Raw genomic sequence first — 20,909 nt, forward strand, 5'->3', positions numbered from 1 at the left:
CAGAGCAGGAGGGGCTGGGGGTGGGGTTGCGCTGCTTATAAGGGGAGCGCGGCAGGAACAATGTTCTTCTGTGTCGGTTCCCTCCGTCTCCCAGCCCAGCTGTGCTCCTTTTGATCATTCACATTTCCTCCAAATGCATGTTGCCTTTAATTAATTGAGTGTCTCGTGGAAAGCGAGGTGGGGGAGACGGGCAGAGAACAGCTATAGCTACACAATTAAAATACAAACCAAGTCTGCTGAGTTTACTGAATGCAAGTGCTGAAGTGACTAACAAGCTTTTTTATGTTAATGTTTTGCTCTGAGAACAGACCCGGGAGCAGAGATGGAGGGCATGGATTTTGACGATGAGAAGTCCAAGAGGTACTGCATGAAGACAAAGCATGTGGCTGTCATCTGTGGCGTCGTGGTTGTTGTAGGTCTTGCTGTGGGGCTTGGCGTGGGATTGAGCAGACCTGAATCTCAGCAACCTTCAGAGGGAACAGATCAGCCAACAAATCCTCCTCCTCCAGTGGATTTGGGTCCCTGTCCTCCTAAAAATGATGAGACTGGAGAATGGAGACATTTTAGGCTACCCACTTACATCAAGCCTGTCCACTATGATCTGGAAATGAAGCCTGAAATGGAGACAGACATTTACACTGGGACAGTCAATATTTCTATTGCTTTGGAAAAATCTACCAGCTACCTGTGGCTCCACCTGCGAGAGACCAAGATTACAGAAATGCCCACACTCCGGAAATCCTCAGGACAGCAGATTGCTCTGAACGACTGCTTTGGGTACAAGCCGCAAGAGTACATAGTGATGAAGGCAGAAGCAGAGCTCTCTATCACTGATGAAAGCGATCCCTACATACTCACCCTGAAATTTCAAGGCTGGCTGAATGGTTCCCTGGTTGGGTTTTATAGGACCACCTACTCTGAGAAAGGAAAGATCAAGTAAAGCAGTTTTTCTTTTATTTATGAAACTTTCTTCTCTATTTTTACTTGCTCAGGCCTGCTCTATTCCTGTTTCAGCTTCTCAGTCTTGTCTCTCACCAACTTGCTGACATTTCTGGGCTGTTCTTTAATTTTCTCATTCCCTTAAGGAAGATGCTGTATTCAAAACCCTTTGGCTGTTGACAAGTGAATGTGGGCTGGAGAGATGAGGGGTTTGTTATTATTTTTCTGAAAAACCTTTTCAAACTCTACTGGTCCCAGGTTACCTTTGAGCTTTACAAATGGCTCCCTCAGAGAGCTGGAGGGATCAAGGCCTGTTTTTATCTCTGTAGTACAATAAATAGCATACAGCTCTCACCACTCTCTCCTGTCACTCCCCAAGGTAAAAGTTTCAGTGTAAAATGCTCTTGTGATAGTTTTCCTGACATCATGCCTCCTTGATGTTGTAGCCTGAGGAATATCCAAACCAGAACTTCCCTGTCCCTCCTGCAGCTGGTTTAAATTATGGGTAGGAAAGTCCAAACGATGAAGGTTATCTTTGACTTGGTTTTTTTGTGCTCCAGCTCTTCCTTTTTAATATATCAATAGTTACTGAAAGATTACAAAGCTTCTGCCAGTTCAGTTAACCCATTCCACTTCCCAGGTTTGCACTACTTCAAGGTGGAAGCTTGAAAAAGCCATTGCCCACTGTTCAGAGGCATTTCTTTGCAGTTAACATATGGAGAGGACACTCATCCATTTTCCAATATTTACGTTTCTGAAGTGACTCATTCCAGCCTTTACAGCTAGAAGATAAGCTTGGCTAGACTCTTCCAAGGCCCTGTAGCAGGAACACAGAGACAAACACTGGTGTGTTTTCACGGCACTTGTTTGCCCTCCTGGGACAATGGTGTCATGAGTGAGAGTCACATCAGCTCCATTCAGCTACTGACAGGCAATGCCAGGAGTAGCAGCAGCGACAGGCACCAACAGCAGCAAATCCAAGAGGCAGAGGAAAAAGCAAGCATTGATTTTTCATACTTAAACATAGTTATCTGATCTGGGAAGAAGCCATGTAAAGAACAGCTCAAACCCCAGCCAGCTCTTTCCCTGTTTTCTTCCATCTACCACCTCAGTATTGCTCTTACTTGGAAGGTGCTTTGGTTTTATACTTTGAGCATCTGACATCCCCACAGCAGTTTTAAAGTGTAACCTCTTAGCATCTAAGTTGAGGTGTGTTGCTTCCTTTTTATTGGTGAAGGATACCTAGATATTAAGTGAATTGCCCCAGGTCTGTCACAACACCAGAAAAGCAGGACCAGAATGCAGGTCTCCTGCATCACAGAGCAGGACAGGTGAGTGTCCATCCCTCAGGTCCAGACAGTGTAGGAAGACAAGGACCAAGCATCTGCATCAGGAAGAAAGGAGAAATTCATAAGCTAAAGAAAGCATAAAATGTGAGCTCACTTTGAGAGGGTTCCAACTTCTTGATTTGGATGCTGGAAGCTACAATTGCAAAGATGATCGTAGCCAGCAGTCTGAGAACACTCAATACAGAAAGGAGCTTGAGCATGTGAGTTTGTTAGGCTTGAGAAGGGCTCTAATAAGAATGAGTGAATGGTGATTTCTGAAATGCTTTCCATGCAGTTAAGTTTGGGCAGATTGTTCGTGGGGGTGGAAGAGGCAATGTACATGATAGTGATAAGTACAGCTTTGAAATGAAAGCAACCACCAGCCAAGTGGTGCTGCAACCACCAGCCAAGTTGCTGCTATGTGGCATGAGGGCAGGTGATAGGATGGGGTGAGGAAGGATGGCAAGGGAAGGGTTTTATTACTTATTAAAACTGCATTTTCCCCTGGCTTTCTACTCAAAAACAATGCTGACTGGAGTTAGCTTTTTTATTTCGCCTTTGCCTGAGGCAGACATTACCCTTGGAAAATTTCAACCCAAATAGTTCCTTTTCTGTAGTGTTGTAAGTAAATACAAATCGGATCAGGTAATAGCAAATGTCAAGCAAGTCTAATAATAGCAGATGTTAGCGACAAGGGGGCTGAGGTGAAAATGAGAGCCAACATGTAATTAACCTACTCCCCCATCCCTTCTGGGCAGTGTTAAAAGCAGTGGGACCTTTTGACAACACTGGAAAGTCAGCTCCCAGGGCTGAGCTGCTCCCCAGCTGTCTCTCTGTGAAGGCAAAGGCTTGCCAAAGCATTGCTATAATGCTTTTTGTTTACAAACTGGGCACAAGTCCAGGCTCTGCTGTTGCTTAGATTCAAATGTCCCACCACATTTTGTGGAAAACAGGTAGACATGTGCTGAACATGCCTGCAAGTCTGGGATCCTTGGGAGGCTTAGGGAGAAGAACACCTCATTTGGGAATCCTGTTCAGACAGATCACACAATCCCCATGAGGACAAAGGTGCTTTTGGACATGCCCAGAAGTGGATCTTGAGATACCTTGGGAACACAACTATTTAAATTGACGTGCGCATGTGGGTAGGGAGCAGGAAAGCAGAAACTTTGAGAATGCAGATTTTAGACATAGACCTGCCTAGATCCTCCTGTGGGTGCCTGAATCCAGCTGTAAGCACTGAAGTCCTTTAGTAAAGCTATTCCTCTGTCTGCACGTTTCATTTCCCCATTGATGAAAGGGGAATAACAGTCCTTCCCTACTTTGCATGATGCAGTGAACAGAAATAAGTTACAATTGTGTTATTTTCAGATATTAGGGAAAGGAGCACAACAAGAGTCCTTCCTGGTATAATGGGTTCTTTTAACTCATTAGTTCCTCTCAAGGAATGTGCTAAAACCCAGTTTTATTTTCTCCTCAATATTACAGATAATACAAACATGTCACAGCAGCTGGTTTTGATTTTGCATTACTATTAGTGACAAGGTATGGCTTCCCTTTTATAGGAATTTTCTCTGTCCTCCGTAATAGGAGAACAAGAGGTTTCTAAAAGATACTCAGCTGGGCACATCTCTTACAGGGATACTTGTGTTTAGGATTTTATTGATTAGGGAAAGGCAAAATATTCTTTAGTGTACAGAAGTAGCACTCCTGAATTTCTTCCTCAAGGATAAAATTTTCTCAGAAGAAGCAATGAATCTAAATTTAGGGAAAGACTAGGAGAAAGACGCTTTAATTAGCTCAAGGGAAGGTTTTTTTGCACTAACCCCCTATGCTTTGGTTAAAAAAAAAAAAAAAGTATATTCATCATCAACACTCTTTTATTTTGGGAACAACAGCTGGATGCAGTCTTAGCCAGATCTTCACTTCTTACTACTATGATATTTACAACTGTCACCACTAGTTCACATTTAAAGGTCTGGACATTAACAGCAAGTAGAAGGGCAGAAGCCACCAAGTAGTGAAGAAAACCTTATCGAAAACTACATTATACAGTTTGAAAGGAAATTACAACATTTCATGTTTCTAGTGCCATTTCTATGCATGCCATAGCCTGGAGTTCTCATCATCTACCCTATAGGAATGGTAGTGCTAAGGTTTTGCACTGCTGATGTCTGTCTGCCTCCACAAATACATGAGGATAGATGGATTATCACATTATAAATCAACACAGATATCACAGTGTTATAAGTCTGTAGGAACAAGATATAAATGTGTCAAAATATATAGGCAATATTTTAAGCAATAGCTGTGAAGCATTGCCCTGGGGACTTGAAGTTAACTTAATTGTGAAATAACTTTCAAGTCCTACAAAAAATAAAGAGTGACATCAAACCAAGCAAAAGAAATTCTACTGAGCCTGAAGTTATGTTAAGGTGAATGTTCATTGTGCTTTCTGCCCATGAACTTTTGAGTTACTATTCCAATGAACATGAATGGTAAGACCCCAGACATATTACCTCCATCAGGCTTGTAAATGACCCTTACTGCTACAAGTTCCTAATGACCAGTTTAGTATTTAACCGTCACAGGGAAATGCCAAGGGCAACAGAAACATTGAAAAATTCGTTGTCAAGTGAGCTTGTAGGATTGCTGCAGATCTGTAATTTATGATGTACACTTTTAATTACTTTTTGGAAAGAAAAACTACCTTAATATAGTTGGAGCAGCTGTAGAAGTGCTGTCAGAAAATGCTCAACATTCCAGATTAATTGAAGAAGCATCTGTGATCCCTTTCACCATCAATCACTGGATAATATGCTCTGCCACTGTATGGTTCATTAATGGGGGAGCCCAATGTCACTGTGAGAAGCAAGCACATGATATGAACATTCAACATCCTTCACCTTATTTTTTTATGTGACCCCTATTTTCTAGCTCCTCCAGTTGTTTTTGCATAACTGAGATGACTTTCTAAACCCTCCAGCATGGCTAGCATAGCATCAGTTATGTACTAGGATGTTCACCTGAACTTTCCATGCTTTCTCCAGCAGTTTCGTTAATGGAGTCAGGTGAGCATAACAGCACCAGCAGAAAACTGTACGTGGTAACTGCAAAAGAAGAAACACACGAGCAGGATGAGATTTTAGGGGCACTTATGCAATTCCAAGGTGTCTTCTCAGGAGATGTTCAAGACTCCAATCCCAAGATATGCTCTAGTGGTTAAACAACACATGGAGTGACTTAAGTAAACATCCCTATACCAGGACCTTAATTTCCTTTCAGATGATACCATCAGTAGATTATTTTAGGCACAAAAATCAATGGGAAAGTTCATCAGGAAGGTGAGCAAAATTTTTACCATCCATGAGGGGTCATTCATATCTTATTGCCTGGCTCCTAAAATATTTGATGATAAGCAATTGGCTTTAGCTTTTGCTCTGAAACCTAGAGGATGTTGATGACAGACTTTGAGGTATACGTGTTATACACATGCCTATACAATGTCAGCTTGCGCATTTCTGATGTCACCTACTTTTATGAATGGACAAGTACACACAAATATTTGTAGTTGACTTTAGTTTATGAAATGGCTAAAAAATTATGCTTAGAAATTGCAGATAAGATTTCAAAGGTGTATAATGAAGGCTTGCCAATGTGTTGTTTGTTTAAGGAGCATTGCAGCTACTGATCATGAGCCAACAGATGCACGGAAATCATTTCCTTGCTTTGACGAGCCCAACAAAAAGGCAACTTACAACATATCTATCATCCATCAGGACACGTACCAAGCACTTTCAAACATGCCGGTACAGGTATGTATTTCCCAACTCTGCTGCCTAAGTGGAATGGTTCTGTAAAGCCACTGGAAAGGTAGCATGGATCGCAAGGTCCTTGCGCATTGACAGACTCTACCACCCAGACACTGTAAAGCTAATGGTTAATAAATATTCCATAAACCAGGACTGGTTGGTTGGTTAGGACTCCCAATGGTCCACCAGCACGCAACATGGCAATACAGAGCCAAATCCAAAGCAGAAATGAAATGTCTCTTCTGTCTTTAGCTAGCTGGCCCTCTGTTCAGATATTCTACATGAGCATCCCCTACTAACTATAAATAGGTAATGGCAGGTTCTTCAGCCAAACCAGGTGGACTCTGAGCAGGAATACTCTGGAAGACAGCTGCTTCCCAGATGGGAAGTCTAAAATAATCACTGAACTACATAATGTTCCAAAGCGAGGGTTTGCTGATCACAATCTAATGGCAAAGTATCCTGCTAGCAAGAAAGTCTAAGATTATTATTTTTAATAATACAGGAGCTGAAATCCCATCTGTCAGCTCATGGGTGTGGACACTTGTCAGTTCACCATGACTGTAATTTCCTAAATAATCTCTTTCTGGACCTGGTGGGTCAAATTCCAAGTTTTGTACGAAATTCAATGGCATCAATTATCTACCTCTGGGCCCTCTGGAAGAAGATTGAATGGCTTTCAGCTGAGAGAGTTTCTAATGAATAGTTTAACTGAATGTGTAGTCCAATGTATAATTTCTAATGAATATGTTCTGAAGTGGTAGATAAAGTGCCAAGATTTAAAACAAAAGAAAAAATTTAAAAAGAGCTTCCAGCCTCCAGGCTGTTGCCATTTACATCTTCCCAATCACTCCCCTACCCAGAAAAAAAGAGTCTGCTTTACTGTGTACTGTTTTATTTAAATAGTCCCCCAAACCTTAACTATCCCCTAGCAATGCAGCTGAGAGAATTCTTACCAATCTGATACACCAGACCCTTTGCAAATTTAAAGCTCTGACCTATTGTTATTAAAAATATTTCTATGATACCTAAAAGAGCACCAGGCACTTTGATGAATACCACATGAAAGGAGAGTGTTTGCTGTACCTTTCCTCACAGACCTCAGGTAAGTGAGGGTATCGGCAAGGAAGGTGAGGGGATGAGACTAGATGTTATCAAGATTTAGTGGGTTTTGATATTTACATTACACCTTTACATGTGGACCTTTCCTCTAGTATGGACATACAAAAATAAGCTTTCAAAGGGCTAGCTACTGCTTGTTAATTAATTTGCTAAAATCCAAGTACAGGCAGGGAAATGTAGATTATGATGGGTTCATACTCAGGTTTGACTAACGGATGATAGTAGGGCGCTTTTTCATCTGGTGTGCTCACAAGGTCACTAGCTCTGTTCTTAGTAGTGAAAGATCTTTAGGAAATTTTTTCAACGGATGGAAATGTAATAGTTTGTAAATGCAAGGTACGTTGTGTGTTACACATCCTGTAGTAGTTTTGGTGGTGTGGAGCTTTATAATCAACAAGGCAAAATTAGCTCAGCAAAATCAGAAACTTGTACATTTCATTTGCATTTTTCACTGCAGTGAATTTTTTTTTTACTTTTTTTTCACTGAAGTTCTTACTTTGTTGAAAGAACAAAAGATATCAAAGTAGAGTCAAAATGAGTCAAATAATGGAAAAGTAGATTGCAAATATCTCTGTTGAAAAGGGGTTTGTGAATATATCTGTGAAAAGGTTTTTTTGCTCATGGAATCATATTACCTGTAATATTCACTATCTGTGCTTTATTTATATTGTATTTATAACAAACAAATCTCCTAAGTATTGTATCTCTAGTAGAAGGGTAGTGTCTTTTACATGCTGTTTGCTTTTGTACTATTTAAGTTAGTCACCCAGTCAGAAGCATAAAAAATTATCAGAGAGGCAATAGCAGATAATGAATACCAGAAATAAATATTTAGAGGATGAATCACATACAACAGGTTGCAGGTTTGGTCATATAGTTCAGCTGAGAGTTAAGGACGTTTGGGAAAATCAGGAATGGTTTTTAATTTATTTACAAAATAAAAACTATGATCAGCACTAAACCGTATGTACCTTTAAACAACCCACCAATTAGCAGTGCTAATTTGTATCTGAATGAGTTCAGGGTAGATTCATTAGACTGGTCTTTATGCTAAGTAGCATCCCTGCAATCCCTGACTCCTACACAATGCATGTATTTAAGAGAGGAGAGAATCCAGTCTCTTCTCTGATCTGTCCAAAGCGATGTTATTTTATGTAACTATTTCAAGAACAAAACACACTAACATACATTGGAAAACTCCTGTTGGCAAAATTCCTGTGCATGTGAATAATTTGAAATCCTTGATGCAAAATTAGAACCAGGTAAACTTATTTAGTGCAGAAAAACAAAGTCCTATTTCATGTATTGCAGTATTGCTGCAAAAATATTTTGTCTGTTCTCATGCCATCAGCAATGGGATGCCAGAAGAGGTGAACTTGGAGAGGTGATTTATCGTTCCTATGTAGTTGCAGCCTTCATAGAAATATTGTACCCTCTTCTGCATGTGTTTGCAATTCCAAAAATCAAATTAATTGTTTTTCCATTTCTGCAGCAAACCGTACGGCTGGGTGATAGCTGGAATCGGACAACTTTTGAGAAGTCAGTTCCCATGAGCACTTACTTGGTATGCTTTGCGGTGCACCAGTTTCAGTCGGTAGAGAGAATATCCGCTAGTGGAAAACCTGTAAGTCCTGTTGCAGCCTGAACATGGTTCAGATGACAGATGTACCGTGATGTGCAATTAAAAAAAAGGAATCGTCTCTTTTTATAATACAAACAGAAAAATACTTTTCCCTTTCCTATAGCCTATTTTATGCAGCCTATTTTATCAGATTAGGTGTTCACAGTGGTCCCTCTGACCTTGACTACATACAGTGTTTCGCAGCCCTGCCCCGTCTCCCATCTTGGTGAGATCCCAGTCAGTGCCTCCCATACAGGCACAGGGGTGAGGAAGGAGCACTTTTTCTCCAATGTCACTCCTGACTTGAAGCCAAGAGTCTAAGGGAATGTACAAGTCCAGGGGTACAAGAGATTCACAGGCCATGGATACAAATACTTTACAGTTTTCTGTGGGTTAAAAGGTGTGAATCTATGCACTTGATGCCTTCCTCTTTACAGTCATGGAGACATAGGACTACAATGCTATGTGCCATTATGTATTGGCTCTAATATTCTTTATTCTACAACAGTGGCTAAAGGCAACTGCCCAGTGTAAGTTCTTTACAAATAAGTATAGAAGTGATAGTGCCTACCTAAACAGCTGGATATTTGGTAGGTGCCTTAATGAAGTGAGTATGTTTGAATCTAAATCCATAAAATTAAAATAGCTCCTTTATTTATATGCAACAGGCAGTCCAATCCAGTTCTCGCCTAGATTCAAATCTGCTGAAGGTGCAGCTGATCAGGCATAAGGAGATGACAAGACATTACGTTGAATCACAACCTGAAAGCCTGAATACAGTTTGCCCCTCAACATAAACTTCTCATTTAGCCTAAACCTAATCTGGGATGCTCAACCCCGTGTTAATTATTTATTGGTTTACTTCCTTTTTACACCTGAGACAGAGGATGATCCCAGAGCTGTACGCTCTTCCTGCTTCCCCTTCCTTTCCCCTTAGAGGTGTAACGCATGGTCTTGTGGTTCAGCTGAGCTGGCAGTGCTTTCCTCCTCTTCTGGAGGCAGTGACACCAATGGGCAGGGAATCTAGAGCAAAGCCTCAGCCAGACCACTGTTCCCCTAGCAAGTAAGCTCTTCCTAAGTTTCTCTATCCAAAAAGGCTCGGCAAATCCTTCCCTACTTAAGGCTGTCCACTGCTGTGAAAATCTGCCTTGTATAAATCTCCAAAGTGCTGATCCAGTCCTTAGCAAAGACTTCCTGGCATAGCGCTGTGCTGAGACCTCCCTCCTCTACAGCCTCGCTAGCATCATGCTGTACGCTTATATTATTTCTTGACAAGTAACTAAGGCTAAATTACACTTAGCCAAGCAAATGGAGCCTGGTTTGAGACACAATATTCTTAGATCCCTGCTGTTTGCCTGAGTAATTTGCAAAACAAGAGAATATTTTAGGCCACCCAGCCACACAATTTTGTTAACCAGATGCTCTTCAGCATGGCTGCTCCATTCATTATCAGGGACAGGACTTTGGTTATTTGGCCTCAATAGATATTCTCTAGAGTTTAGTTATTTTAAGAATCAGAATTTGTGCAGCTTTTGTAGAACATAGTGTGGTAGAAAAAAAAAAAGTGCTGAAGACGTACATAAAACTTTTTATTTTCTAAATGAAAAAGTTAACATTCTCTGCTTGTCCATGCCACGCTCCAGAATATGGCTGTGAGGACAACGTTTGGGTTTTTTTCCCCAAGTAAAACAGTAAAGCCCACAATGTTCCTGACTGCTTGTAGCTTTTCTAAATAGAAGGGAGTGTTCACTGAAACATGGTAATTAAAGTGTGTCTGTGTGTGTAGAAGCAGGGGTATTCGTGTCAGTACAGAGGTTGCCTGAAGAAACATCTTCCAGTTCAGGCCTTGATTATTACATATTTTATTAATGCTATTCACTAAACAATTGTCTGAGGACTTGCCTGCACTAGAAAACTTAATTTTTAAGTGAGGTTAAAATCATAACCGTTCCCTTTCTCTTAATATGGACAGAGTTTTACCAATATAAAGTATATGTGTAAGATTGTTTTTAATTAAGGGATCCACATAAACTCCATCACTAAAAATTACCTTTCCCCCAGGAAAACCAGGCTATCTTTAGAGCTTTTAATAAGATATTTAGAAAGTCCATCTCCTAACCAAACAGTTCCTTTCCAAAAACTTTGAAGCCCATCTGTGCAATGAGGTATTTAGATTCACCAACTGCTGAAAAGAACATTCCATATTTTGCTGCATAATTTGCTAGCAATAAATCCCTCACCCAACAGAAAGTATCCACGTGATCTATACGTTGCTTTCATAAACAACAGCAACAGCATACAGCTCACATGACACAGTAAATTATTTAAAAACTCTGCCATTCACTCTGAACCATTGTCCTAACAAAGACATTAATGGAATCAGTGGTGGGAAATGTGCCTACAGCTGGAAACGATGCTCCTGAGCTGATTACCTGTCAGGTACCAAATGTCTGGTTCCGAAAATCACAGAGGAGATCATACAAATGAAACCCAAAGTCAGTTCTAGTGCATGCTGAAGGTTTTGGAAACCATTAATATGGATCAGCTAGGGGACCGAAGACTGCTAAATTGGGTAAAGAGCTTACTGAAGTGGAAATTGCAGATTGTAATTGCAAACTGACCCTGAGGGAAATCCCTTGGCTGGAATGGATTCCTGACTGAATTTCATAAGCTTTTTTTGGTTTTGTTTTTTCATTCCAGCTTTATTTCTGACCACTTTCCCATCCTCCCCTCTTGTTGGAGGAAGTCTAATTTCATGGTATTGAAATCAATGTGTTGCCAGGCTTCAAGAGGGCTCCTAGAGTAGGCCAGCTCCTTTGCGCAGTTTGGACCCTAAATTCCTGGCTGAAGGCAGGACTGAGGAGTAAACAAGCCACACCGATGCAGCCAGAAGAATGTGGCCCATTCATAAGGGACACAGAACCTGCAAAATGAGATGGATCAGTTTTCCCAAAGCCAGAAACTTCACTCTGTGTGAAGATCTCTTACTTTCCACAATGGAGATTTTGGGGGACAGTGAAGAGGACAGCTTACAACTCCTGACAGTGGACACTGCAGTGCTATGGCCCTGTTCAGGGGCAGAGATCCGTGTGAGCTTTGGGACAAAGAGATTGAGGGCAAGACCCCCCAAAAGACTCCATAAATTCTGAAGTCAAACTTTGTCTTCACAATGTGGAGATGACATCCCAAAAAGCTTTTTCAAGCTGTAGGCCTCCTCATCATGGTTATGGGTGCCTCTAGTCCTCCAGGGCTTGAGGTTTCCTATTGCTTGACAGTAATAGCCACAGCAGCCCCAGGCACCAAGCCTCAGGGATGGAAAGGTCAGCGCTCAACACACCATTTTTTGCGTTCAGGGAAAAAAGCATGCTCAGATATGCAAGAGGAGCAGAGAAATGGTCACTCATTACACACAGGGCTACCAAAGGTGCCAGTTTTCCTGGACCTGCCTGGTGGGAAGAGAGAGAGATGATTTTTGTCTGGGACTTCCAGAGGCGCAGCAGCCCAGCAGGCACCGTGGCTGTGACTGGGTGGCTGTATGGCCTGCGGTCCTGGGCACACAGCCACTCAACCTGCATGGGCCAGCATGTCCGGGAAGAGTTACGGACCTGGTAAAGGCACTATCTACAAAGGGCCTGAGATCTTCAAACGTATAAGGACAAGAGGAAATTATGATGATAGTAGGTAGGAAAGGTAGGAAGAAATTGAAGAAAATAGGGTGTTCTGGGCTTCAGACACATTTCAGGATGGATGTGCTGCTAAAGATTGGTCTCATGGGATCAGTCCAGATCAATGAACTGCTCAGAACAAGTGGATTCCCTTCAGTTGTGCTTGCCCAGGCTTCCTTCTTGAGGAAACCAGGTCTTGGGGAAGGAGGGACTGGTATGCACCCAGGCCCTGCTCCAAGCTTGGCCACTGTGAGCTTCTGGACATGGGTGTTGCCAGTTTTACAATTTAGGCATACTGTGGAAAGCATGCACAGATTATGCTGACTTGGTTTTTCTTATGTACAACATTTGAAAAACTTTGCTGAATAAATGTGTTAGGGAACAGAATTCAGCGTTCAGGCCAGTCTGTTAGAGAAAACCTGCAGTGTTACAGGTATGCATGTTAAATTACTTTTCAGTGCTTGCCACCTCCTAATTTTAATTTCTTTTAACTAAAGACTGTTCTAATTGTCTCTCTGTATTTTACAGCTGAGAGTTTACGCCCAGCCACTGCAAATACACACGGCAGAATATGCAGCAAATGTAACAAAAATTGTATTCGACTTCTTTGAAGAGTACTTTAATTTGAGCTATTCTCTTCCAAAACTAGGTGATTATTAATACTTATATTTTTCATTTTGTTAATTCACTGTCAAGGTTATGTTTCTTCTACAGGTCTCTCTGCTCTGGTGGAAAACAGAGCATGAAAGCATTTGGTTGCTAACTGCTGATATTATGTCAGGATGTTTTAAAACTGTACCCATGTAGTTCAAGATGTTCTTAAATGTCATGAGGGAGGGTTGGTCTCTGTAACAGTTTAGTTACCAGTTCTCACAGTTCAGTTTGCTGAACTGAAGCACTGGTCCTGGCATGGTTATTTTAAAGTGTCTTGTGGAAAATCAGGGGAAGCATTGGTGTCATCAGCAAAGGAACATCATGAGCTAAAATAGAGCCAGAAGAAGTTTGAGAAAAACATGTACCACTTCCATGGGAACTTCTGGACAAAAGTCAGCAGTGAGATAAGTGAAGATGTAAACTGCCAGAGAGTATGTCATAATATTTATTAACCTTAGTGCAAAGTGGGTGTGTATCCACTTCTTAGAAAGATGAATGTGGTCCAGTGTATAATTTGTAGTTTCTACTGCTGGGCTAAATTAAGACCCAGAGCTAAACAAGAGCGGCACACTATCAAATTTTGCCCATGGTTACAAAATAAGCAAAGCAAAAGTAGTGCAGTTGGGCATCCTTTAGCTTGGGCTATCTGGACTCTGGATCTGATTTGCACAGTTTGAACTAATGGGAATGTAATCCCATTTGTAATCCCAATGTTGGGATTAATTGTTTGTTAATCCCAATTAATTAATTAATGAACTAATGGGAATGTAATCAGAGTTTTGGAAATGCCCCTTCCTAAAATGCCCCTCCAAAGAGGTAATTCGGTTAGGTTCATGAACTTAAAAGGATGGAAAAACATTAACTACAAACAAGTTAAGGCAATGTAATGGGGGAAAAAAAAAAACCCAGAACTTTGAAGATGATTAACAATGCTATGCAAACCTTTTATTGGCTATTCATACATGTGCCTATGAGGCTAACCTGATTACTTTAACAACAGATTTTTACCTCCTCCTTTCAAAACATCATCTGAGTTTACTGTAAATATCTCTTTGCATTTCAACAACAACTGCATTAGGGAAACCAGTACAATATGTTGTTCTTTTGCATACTGGTCCCCAGTAATAATCAGGACTATATCTCACCTATGCTTCATATTCAAACTTTCATTTCCATAAAAGCCTCATGATTTCGCCAGTCAGCGTATGGATAGGAGCCTGTCTGTGCCACAGGGTGGACTGGTAATCCCAGGTCAGCAGTATCAGAGGGTAGAAGCTCTTGTAGATTTTATACTGTTTTTCTCAGAATGTCTATTTGTTGGATCACAAATCTTGACTTACTATGTTGTTCTCTCAATATTAGAAGTCATCTAGATCAAACCTGATGAATCAAATATGTTTCTGCATAATGGTTTGTTTAAATATTGTATTTCACATTGATTTATGGCTTCTGGCATTGCTATTCTCCTTGTGATTCTCATTCTGACTGTCAGCGAAGCCCTTGCCAGACTATCAACTTTGATTCTGTAATCAAGTTGTTTAAATTAAAATAAGTAATTCCTATCTTCTGTTAGGGCAGAGTGAGGGTTGTTTGTTCTATTCAGTTTTAAATCCATCTGTACTTTTTCACTAACCTACATAGAAAGGCTGTGGTCATTATTTGCAGAAGAAAATGCCAGTCCAATTGAGTCCACAATTCTCATTTAAACCTGTATTGATTACTGACCGTAAATGAGTGACCCCCACAAATTACCAGAAGTAGAAGCAGATGTTGTTCACTGCATGGGGGATTTACTTCAGTTAACATGTCAATAAATATTTTTAATATAACAGTGTGACCAACAATGACATGCCTCATTATGCTACAGATAGTTTCAGGAGGTTTACTGCCTACAGCACATCCCCAGACAATACTATTAATTTCTGGAGCCAAAATTAAGTAATGTATGATATGCATGCTCCCAGGAGGTGGCATAGCATCACCTTGCAGGACAGATCCTCAGCTAGTACAACTGATCCTCGCTCTGTTAATCTCAGCAGAGCCAGGGCGTTTGCTATCAGCTGCTGTAGGCCAGTCCCCTGCTTCTTAAACACAGGTTCATAGACTGCAGTCCACAGCAGTAAGCCAGAACCACAAATGGTAAGCAAAATAGGCTGTGAATATGCAGAAAGAGGACAAGCTAAGTGGCTTAAAGGATACACTGATAATCATGTTCTCTGTCTTTCAATGTAGATAAAATAGCTATTCCAGATTTCGGGACAGGTGCTATGGAGAACTGGGGCCTGATCACATACAGAGAAACAAACCTGCTGTATGATCCCAAAGAGTCAGCCACTTCCAACAAGCAGAGAGTAGCTGCTGTGATAGCCCATGAGCTCGTTCATCAGGTACATTTTAGGACACAATTCATTTTTACAGTGCTTCAAATGTGTAGTCGCAGCATTTTAATCTTGAAAATACTGTCATTAACTCCGTCTCGGGATCTTCTATGTGTGCTCGCAATTTGAATGCAAAATATCGTGTTAAAACAGTTCCCTGTTAGAGCTTTAAAGTACCATAACTACTGCCTTTGAATTTTTCTCAGGAAGTTAGATGCTTGGGTCCAGACTGTGAGCCAGCTTATGAAAATCTGTCTGAAATGTCTTAAAGGAACTAATTTGCATGTGCAGATGTCTCTTTTGGGCAAGCAAATAGGGACAACTATACACTGTGGAGGCTGTCTGAAAACATATCCTTACAAGCACAAATCATCAAATCAAGAGGAAGAAACTAAAAATATTTTCAGTGGCACATGAATCATTAGCAATCTCCCCAGTAATATGTAATTTTATAATAAGAGTGATGTTTTAACACAAGGCAAGGCCTGAATTCCTATTTATTATGATAATTTTGATATTTTGATATTATGATAATTATGATAATTTTCATCTGGCAACAGGAAGAAATCTGAACAAATGAATGCTCTATGTGGAGATGTGAGATACCGAAACATACATTTACCATTTAGCTAACACTACATCTTTCAATGTTTATAATTGTAGTGGTTTGGAAATATTGTGACCATGGACTGGTGGGATGACTTGTGGTTAAATGAAGGATTTGCCAGTTATTTTGAGTTCCTGGGAGTAAATGCTGCAGAACCAGATTGGCAAATGGTAATTATTTCTGTCTTGTGGAGGGTTGGTGGGGCTGGGGGGAGCATTTTGGAAGGGAGTAAAAATTAGACAAGGACAATGAAGACTTGAAGTATATTTATAGAAAACTAACATACTGCAGTGCCAGGATAAAGAAAAAGTTGGTTTAAGCTTTTCCACCTGCCTATGTTATGGTCTGAAACTAGTCAAAATAAACTTTCTAAAGTTTTAGTCTGCAGGGAAGAGTCATTCTTTTTTAACAAGTGAGTCAAGTGTTTGGTTATTATTACAGGAAATAATACCTAGGTAGATTCTAGACAGAGCCTTAGCAATTTTGTAAGGTTGTTCAAAGGTCTAACCCTGGAAGATGGAGATTCCCCTTTACTTATTTAGTGGGGCTGTAGTGTCTCTTCACAGGACTTGTCTTAGGATCATTATCTGACCTGGTGAGGGTTGGGAACCTGGGCCTGTCTCCACAGCTTGGGCTATTCGTCAAGGAAAATATCAGATCCTCCACTGAGCTGCTGCCAGCATTTTAATTGTCATTTCAAATGCTCGAACTCAGACAATCTCTACTCCTCACAGTGCAAAAATAGGTAGTGATAGTGGATGGCCCACAGCCCTAACTGTGCAGCAAAACGAACTCCAGTCACTTTAAGGGGGTTGCAAACAAAGAGGGTAGCCTTAAATATGCATTATACTCTGAGGAATGATAACAGTGTGTGAATAAAGGGAGGTTTCTTGCTCTCTCCTTCCTCCCGTCCCAACAGATGTGATGGCGCATAGCATGCATATTTCCCCCAGCTGTCCAGGTATAATGAGATTCTGGCTACTAGAAAATATATAACATATGCCAGTGGAAGGAAGCAGATTTTTGCATAGGCTGAGCCCATTGTCAAAATCTACTAGCCCCTGAGCCTAGTGACTTTAGAAGCAGGCAGTGCCTACTCGGTGCTTCCCCTACCTCCCTCCCGGCTCCCCATAAATATCTCTTCTCATCCATGTTATGTGAGGCTGGGAACAAAATCATTCCTGGGTCACTTCTTTTACACTTTGAAGTAGAGGATCTGTTGTGCTAACTACATAAGAAAAATTTTAATTACTGAGCCTAAAATTAAAAAGACCTTTTTGTAGCTAGGCACCATGTTCATTTAAGATCTAGAGCCATTTCAGCGTTATCATCCTAGTGAATATTAGAAGAGGAAAACTAAATAGAAATGTAGTCTTTTTTGGTCAATATTGATTAGGAAGTAAGGGGATTTTGACTGCAGGCCACTTAATCTTTTAAAACAATTATTATCACTTTAAAAAAATTATAAACCTTGGGATGGGGAACGCTGCCTCCTTCCTGCCTCCTTCCCTTCCTCCCCAGCTCCATTTTTGCAAGAGGAGCCCATAATACTTTGCAGATATTGTCACACTCCTGAAATTGGTAATACAGGCTCCTTTTTCTGCCTGCCATTAGGTTTTTTGTGTTATGATACACACAAGAAAACAAGATTTGCAAAAGGCAATTTATCTTAGTTAAGGAAAAAATGTATCCCTCCCCTCTCAGACGTAAAGTAAGAGTTTGCAAGTCCTTCTTTAGAGGAGGTGAAATTTCATTCCATTTCCAACTGCCTCCCCCTAGAGAAGCTGCAGTTCAAGCTACTTATTTTGTGCAGTTAGGCATATAGTCCTGCCTTTGTTTCTATTCTAACATCTTCTCTTTCTCAGCTTGAACAGGTTTTAATTGATGATGTGCTTCCTGTAATGAAGGATGACTCTTTGCTGTCTTCCCACCCAATTGTAGTCAACGTGTCATCTCCAGCTGAAATCACCTCTGTGTTTGACGGGATATCCTACAGTAAGGTAGGATATCCTCCTGTTGTGACTTTGGATGCAAAGAAAGTGGAGGCTTGGGAGAGGAGAGAAAAGTCAGGGGAGCTCGTAATCATAACTCCTAACCCACTTGGGCTGTGTCTGTGCGGATCTGTTTTCGGGGACATTCCTGACTGTTGTCAGTGATGATTCAGTCAAAAGCAACTGTGAGAGGAGCAGTGCAGCCAGAGCCTTGGTCAGCTGCTGTGCGCTATGCAAACCTGTTCACAGCATGCAGAGGTGCAGGGAAATCACTGTGTCAGCAGCTTCTTCCACTAGAGTTGTCAGTTTTAAAATTATCCTAAACCAGATACTAAGCACATCTGTCTCCCATCACCTCATGTGCTGATGCAGTGCAGTTATATCAAGCCTCACAATCTAATGCAAGGGCAGATGAGGCAAGGGCAGATGTCCAGGTGTCCTCTCTCTCACTTCCCCATCACACCTTCAGGGCAGTATAACTTCTATTTTGAGGAAGCAAGGCAGGGAACCAAGCAGTGAAAACAGGAAAGTAACTTTTTGTCTGATGTTGCTCTCAGTATCCCAGCCACCCAAGAAGCCTTAGCAAAGATGGGCTACACCAGCCACTACTGACATTGTCCCCAAACTGGGAGATAAGTTAGCTCCACATTTCACTGAGAGTTGTGGAGCTCAGGATGGACTTGGAGTACAGTAGTCTGCAGCCCAGGAGGTGTTAGAGGATCTCCCATTAGGTATTTGACAAGCTTTTTGCTCATCGTGGGGCTGTCCCTGTTTGTGGTTGTGAGGACCTGTGCCTATACAGGCTCTCTCAGGAGCCAGCTGGAACTGACTGGAAAAACACCCTGGGTCTGTCTGAGCAGCAAGACACCAGGATGCTGGTACCGTCCAACCGCTGTTGTGACCAGGGACACAGAGGCCTCCCTGAGCCCACAGGCTCTGGTAGTACTAGCTGTGTTGGGCGGCAGCCAGGAGCTCAGCACTTGTGGAAGAATGCTTTGAGCTCCAGAGCATTAGAGGGGCCAGCAGCCATGCTGAGGGTAGCCACTTTGATGTGATCAGCAGGATCCAGGCTAGGATGCTGAAGCCTGCTTGTCTCCCTCCATATCAGATATAGCCAAAGCCATTTTGTCCTTAGACAACCCTTAGACACGGAACAAAGCAGGTGTCCTCCAGATTCCCTGGTATCTAACCAGGGAGTCCCTTGACTCAAGTGCTCTGACAACACACTGTTGCTTCTAGTTATTTTTTTCAGTGCATTGAGACAAGTCTGAAGAAGCATAGGAGGAAACACCCCTGTCCCTCTTCCCTCTCACCACCACATATGCCACCAAGGTGAGGAAGGAGCTGGGACTCTGCTCACTCTCTCCTCAACCAGCCATCTCCCATGTTGCTTCTGACCCTGATACACCATGTTTGTGTTGACAGCTTCTTGTATGAATCTGTCAGTGTTTCCTATCTGATGCCATAACAAGTTTCTGCTGAACACACAAAATCCACCATTATTAAATCCTGCTTGTTGCTTTCCCTCCAAGCTCCCATTATCAGCTAAACATAAAGTATGCATTGCATTGACTTTAGCTTTAGCTGTGCTAGTCTGTAGCTGTAGATATTACTTTTATTAGCCAGACTTGATCCATCCATTTCCATCAGTTTTCTGTTTTAATTGTTAAATCCTCTGTCCAACAATATAACCAGTATTGCATCATAAATGCCTCGCAGTCAAATCATAAACCATGTGAAAACCTGCATTGTGTAACACTGCTCTTAAATCAAACTAACAAAAGTCAAGAAACATACAGAGCTAAATCAAATACCCTGGACCAAAATGTATTTTAGTGGTGAGCTAAGCAAGAGACATACTTTTGCATGGTCTGAAAAAACAATGGAGAAAAAAAATCCTACCTTTTACTCATCTCTTTGTGCCTAAATAATTGCTAGATGAACTCATTTTTTTTAAGCAAAAACATTTGAGGACTCGTGCATTGTTTGGGAACAGACTGCTTGGGATACAATTTGGCTGGGGATATAATTTGGCTTGAATGAGAAAGTCTTCATGTAGATTTAGCTCAAATTACTGTTGGTATTTATATATAAATGCATGACAAAATTAACTTGTTTCTTTTTGGCTTTATTTTGCCTTTTCTTTTGCATTTTTCTTATAAAAACAAACTCCTCATGATCATATTCATCACTAAACAAATAAAGCATAATTTGGAATGCTCTGTGTTAGCTTTACCAGTGCAATTACAGGGCTCATACTATCCTTAAACTCTGATGAATTGCCTAAGTGTCTGTGGAGTCATTGCAGTGTATTCTGTAAGGGAACCTCTAACTGCTGTATGCTCAGTAGGGCATTATGCGCCTAGGAAAGCTGCACTAGAGTAAAGCTGGTGACTACACAATTAATGTTGGGGGTTTTTTTAAGCTGCTCTTAAAAGTAATTGCACGTCACCTCTTTTCCAGTTTAATCCTCTCACTTAGTTTGAAAGATTTTATTAAAGTAGCAATGAGATTTTTTGTCTTTCGAGTTCAAACATTGATTACCTTTTCAGAAAACAGATACTTAAATAAGCTCTGCTAGAAATTTGCTCTTGGACCCCCACATTTTTGGAACCTTTTAGCTAAAGAAGTTTAGAATTAAACACTCCACATTTCTGCCACATATAATCTTGTCATATACTTGGCAATTACTACAACTCTCTAGGAGAAGTTATGTGGGTGTTGATAAAAGACTCCCCCCACATCCCCATCAGACAAGGTCAGCTATTCAAATCAAGGTCGCTTTCCTGAAC

General features: G+C 41.1%; 1 protein-coding gene across 1 annotated transcript in view; it reads left to right on the forward strand.

Annotated features, from left to right (window-relative positions):
* Window positions 1–322: 322 nt before the first annotated feature.
* The window catches only part of ENPEP (glutamyl aminopeptidase), a 36,524-nt gene continuing 15,937 nt past the window's right edge, over window positions 323–20,909 (forward strand). Inside the window, exons 1-7 of the mRNA XM_075499288.1 lie at window positions 323–936; window positions 5,941–6,082; window positions 8,694–8,825; window positions 13,016–13,136; window positions 15,374–15,528; window positions 16,183–16,296; window positions 17,992–18,126. Coding sequence (XP_075355403.1) covers window positions 323–936; window positions 5,941–6,082; window positions 8,694–8,825; window positions 13,016–13,136; window positions 15,374–15,528; window positions 16,183–16,296; window positions 17,992–18,126 — 1,413 coding nt within the window. The remainder of the gene's footprint in view (window positions 937–5,940; window positions 6,083–8,693; window positions 8,826–13,015; window positions 13,137–15,373; window positions 15,529–16,182; window positions 16,297–17,991; window positions 18,127–20,909) is intronic.

Source organism: Mycteria americana, chromosome 4 (assembly GCF_035582795.1).
Source record: "Mycteria americana isolate JAX WOST 10 ecotype Jacksonville Zoo and Gardens chromosome 4, USCA_MyAme_1.0, whole genome shotgun sequence".
NCBI classification, from domain to species: Eukaryota; Metazoa; Chordata; class Aves; order Ciconiiformes; family Ciconiidae; genus Mycteria; species Mycteria americana.